At 37.9% G+C, this 3,964-nt stretch overlaps 1 protein-coding gene across 1 annotated transcript; it reads left to right on the top strand.

Moving 5' to 3' along the window:
• The first annotated feature begins 557 nt into the window (after window positions 1-557).
• LOC140184874 (uncharacterized) lies at window positions 558-1,253 on the top strand. Its single transcript, XM_072238069.1, has one exon. The coding sequence runs from the start codon at window positions 558-560 to the stop codon at window positions 1,251-1,253; it is 696 nt and encodes a 231-aa protein (XP_072094170.1).
• The last annotated feature ends 2,711 nt before the right edge of the window (window positions 1,254-3,964 follow it).

Below are 3,964 nucleotides of genomic sequence, written 5' to 3' on the forward strand. Positions count from 1 at the left end.
AATTAGTTTAGACTATAACCTAACCCTCTAAGTGATAGCTCTATTCAATGTATATATACTTGCAATGTAAGATCAAAAAGATGATTGATCAACCAATTTCATTTTCTCTGTGTCTTCTCTGCCAAAGTGAGAAAAGACTGTAGAAAATTCCTCTCTTTGAATGTTCACTCTTGAGTCACTCCCATGTTCTACAAACAGCTCGACCACCTTTCACATGGTGCGGTGAGCGCGGAGCTGGGAATCAAGGTCAATAGATTCATGCAATCAAGAGAGCAGGTTGATCTGAAAATTCTCAAGGTTCTGAATTTTTCTTCCCTTTCACAAATTCTTCATTAGTCACTCAATCGTTCTTCTTCTTCTCTCTTTCTTTCCTCTTCTCCCGAACTCACGCGGTAGAGTTTTGATGAGAACTTGATCGCTTCGCCGATTTCGCATCAAGGTCAAAGTGAAAGTTCCGATCAAACGAGATCGTGGAGAAGAAGATCTGGATCTTCGACACTAAGATCCATTGATAACTCACTAAACTCAAGAAAAGTTTGTGGGATTCAAGTCCAGTCATGGAGGCAGAACAAAATCAAACATTCACAAACATTGACTTGCGAACTATCGCAAATCTGATGAATCAAATCAATACTATGCAAGCACAGGCGGCAAGAAACAATGTCAATCTCCCCAGCGATCCGAATGATCCGTATTATTTGCATCCTGGTGAAAGTCCAGGAACACCGTTAATCTCCATCATGCTGAGTTTTAACAACTATCACAGCTGGAAAAGAGCAATGTGGAGAGCATTGACATCCAAGAATAAAGAAAAATTTGTGGATGAAACAATTATAAAACCAGCTCCTGATGATCCTCTAAGAAAAGCATGGAATCGTTGCAACAATTATGTAGTTTCTTGGATCAATTTGGCATTGAGTCCAGAAATTGCACAGAGTGTAATGTGGCATAATGTAGCTTTCGATTTATGGCAAGATCTCAAGCACCGGTACTGTCAGGGAGATATTTTTAAGATTGCTGAGCTTGATGATGAACTCTCATCAATCAAGCAAGGAGACCTCACAATAACTGCATACTTCACAAGATTAAATGTGATTTGGGAGGAGCTTGAAAACCTAAGGCCAATTCCTCAATGCGTAGCCTGTGACTCAAACAATTGCTTATGTGGACTGATGAAGGTCAGAAAATATCAAGATGATGCATATGTAGTAAGGTTCTTGAAGGGATTGAATGATACATACTCAAACGTGTGATTACAAGTCATGATGATGGAGCCAGTTCCGAAGATTGATCAAGTCTTCTCAATGATACTTTAACAAGAGAGACAACTGCATACACTTGAACCAATAAATGATTGCAAAGCACTGATCAGTGCCTCAAACAATTTCAGCTACCTAAATAGAAGAAGGGGAAGAGGTAGAGCACCAGGAAAAAGCCATGAAAGGGGCAGAGGAGCTACAAAGCAGTGTTTATTTTGTGGCAAACTAGGTCATTTAGTGGATGTGTGCTACAAAAAGCATGGGATGCCTCCTCATCTCAAGCAAGGCAGCCAGAGCCTGATTAACAATATGGTTGCTGAAGAGAATGATGAAAAATTCAGCAACACCCAAGGAGACGCTAGTAAGGGTGAGTTAGAATTCACTATAGAGCAAAAATGCGCATTGATATCATTACTGCAGTAGCCAGATATGCAGTAGAATCAAACAAACCAAATAGTTGCACTTCCATCTAATCAAGGTATAGCTTATGTGATGTCTCTAAATGTTTTCAAATCTAACTCCTGGGTCATCGATTCAGGAGTAATAGATCATGTTTCTTTTTCTCTAGAGTCATATCAATCATATCATCAAATCAAACCTATAATTGTAAAATTGCCTGATGGTACTTACACTTCTACCTCCATTGCAGGAACTGTAATTTTCTAAAAATAATTTCTTCTCTTTGATGTCTTGTTCATACCACAATTTAAATTCAATTTAATATCTGTTTCAAAACTAACCAAATCTCTTCAATGTGAATTAGTATTTGATGATATGACTTGCAAGATTTAGGATTGCCTTTCTCAAAAGATAATTGGTCAAGCTGAGCAAAGAAAGGGGCTTTATGTATTTGAGGATCTAAACCCAGTTGGCACATCGAGTATAGCACCAGCAAAGGTTTTATGCATGCACAACACAAATTCACACAAAATACATGAATTAGGCACATTATAGCACAATAGGCTAGGACATCTACCTAAGAGTAGAATTGATGTAATAAAAAAATCATACTCATTCATAGATAAGTCTGGTGTAATAATCCATGTGACTCATGTCATTTTTCAAAACAAAAAAGATTAGCATTTGGTTACAGTTTGTCAAAGACAAATGATATATTCGATCTAATTCATTTAGACATATGAGGACCAATCAACCATGTATCAACTGCTGGACACAAGTACTTTCTCACAATTGTTGATGACAAGAGTAGATACGCATGGCTATTTTTTATGAAAGCAAAATTTGAAGTGGCAGAATTGATCAAGAAATTTGTAAAACTAGTTCAAACACAATTTTATAAAACTGTAAAAAAAATTAGATCTGATAATGAACTAGAATTCAAAATGCCACAATTTTATGCAGCCGTGGGTATCATACATCAAACAAGTTGTGTTGCTTCCCCTCAATAAAATGGCATTGTTGAGCGAAAGCATCAACACATCCTTGGTGTCACTAGAGCACTTATGTTCCAAGCAAATGTACCATGGTGCTATTGGAATTATGCTGCTGCACATTCCATTCACATCATAAATAGGATTCCAAGCCCAATTTTGAAAGAAAAATTCATATATCAAATCCTATTTGACAAATTGCCCTGTATTGACTACTTTAGAGTGTTCAGATGTATTGTCTATGCTGCTACACTTTCTGCAAATAGAAAGAAGTTAGATCATAGAGCAAGAAAATATGTTTTCTTGGGTCACAAGGATAGAGTGAAGGGTTACATCATGTACGATATCAATACTAGAGAATTCTTCATCTCTAGAGATGTACACTTCTATGAATCAGTTTTTCCTTTCAAAATACAAAATAACAATCAACATACTCACCATACATCTGATATTCAACATTCACATCATACCAATCATGCACCAGTTTTTGAAAATTCGCATCACGTATTTCTAGATCCCTTTGAAAATGAGCAGACTGCACAACAATATCACTCATAGGCATTCCTGCTCCTCACACACAAGACACTGAAACTGACATTACAACACAGCATGCATCACAAACACAAACTAGACACAATGCTAATGCTCTTACTAGAAGGTCAACTCGGGAGAGGAGACCTCCCTCTTATCTTAAGGATTTTCACTGCTCACTGATGAATAAGACCTTAACTCCCCAATTTTCTTCAAATCCTGAAATTCATTGTAAGTATCCATTGTCCAGTGTCATTAGCTATAATTCTCTGTCATGTCCACAAAGGAACCTATCACTAGCCTTGTCAGCCATAGTTGAACCAAATACATATGAATAGGCTGTTGCATATCCCTGCTGGTAGCAAGTTATCAATGCAGAATTAGAGGCTCTAAAGCAGAACAACACTTGGTTTCTTACTACTCTACCAAAGGGCAAGCTATAGGGTGTAAATGGGTATTCAAAACAAAATTAAAGGCTGATGGCACGATAGAAAGGTATAAGGCGAGATTGGTTGCTAAGGGCTTTACACAAGTACCCGGCGAAGATTACTTTGACACATTCAGTCCTGTGGTCAAAATGAACACCCTGAAAATTCTCTTGGCGATTGCTGCTGCAAAATGCTGGATTGTACACCAGCTTGATGTAAATACGGCGTTTCTCCATGGCGACCTCCCTGAAGATGTATACATGTGCGTTCCACCTGGCTTTCATGTCTCGGATCCTTCCTTAGTTTGCAAACTTACTCGTTCTCTTTACAGTCTCAAGCAAGCCAGTCGCCAATG

Source organism: Arachis hypogaea, chromosome 5 (assembly GCF_003086295.3).
Source record: "Arachis hypogaea cultivar Tifrunner chromosome 5, arahy.Tifrunner.gnm2.J5K5, whole genome shotgun sequence".
Classification (NCBI taxonomy): domain Eukaryota; kingdom Viridiplantae; phylum Streptophyta; class Magnoliopsida; order Fabales; family Fabaceae; genus Arachis; species Arachis hypogaea.

Coding starts and splice junctions, on each gene's coding strand:
- LOC140184874 (XM_072238069.1), top strand. CDS start 558: ATGGAGGCAGAACAAAATCAAACATTCACAAACATTGACTTGCGAACT.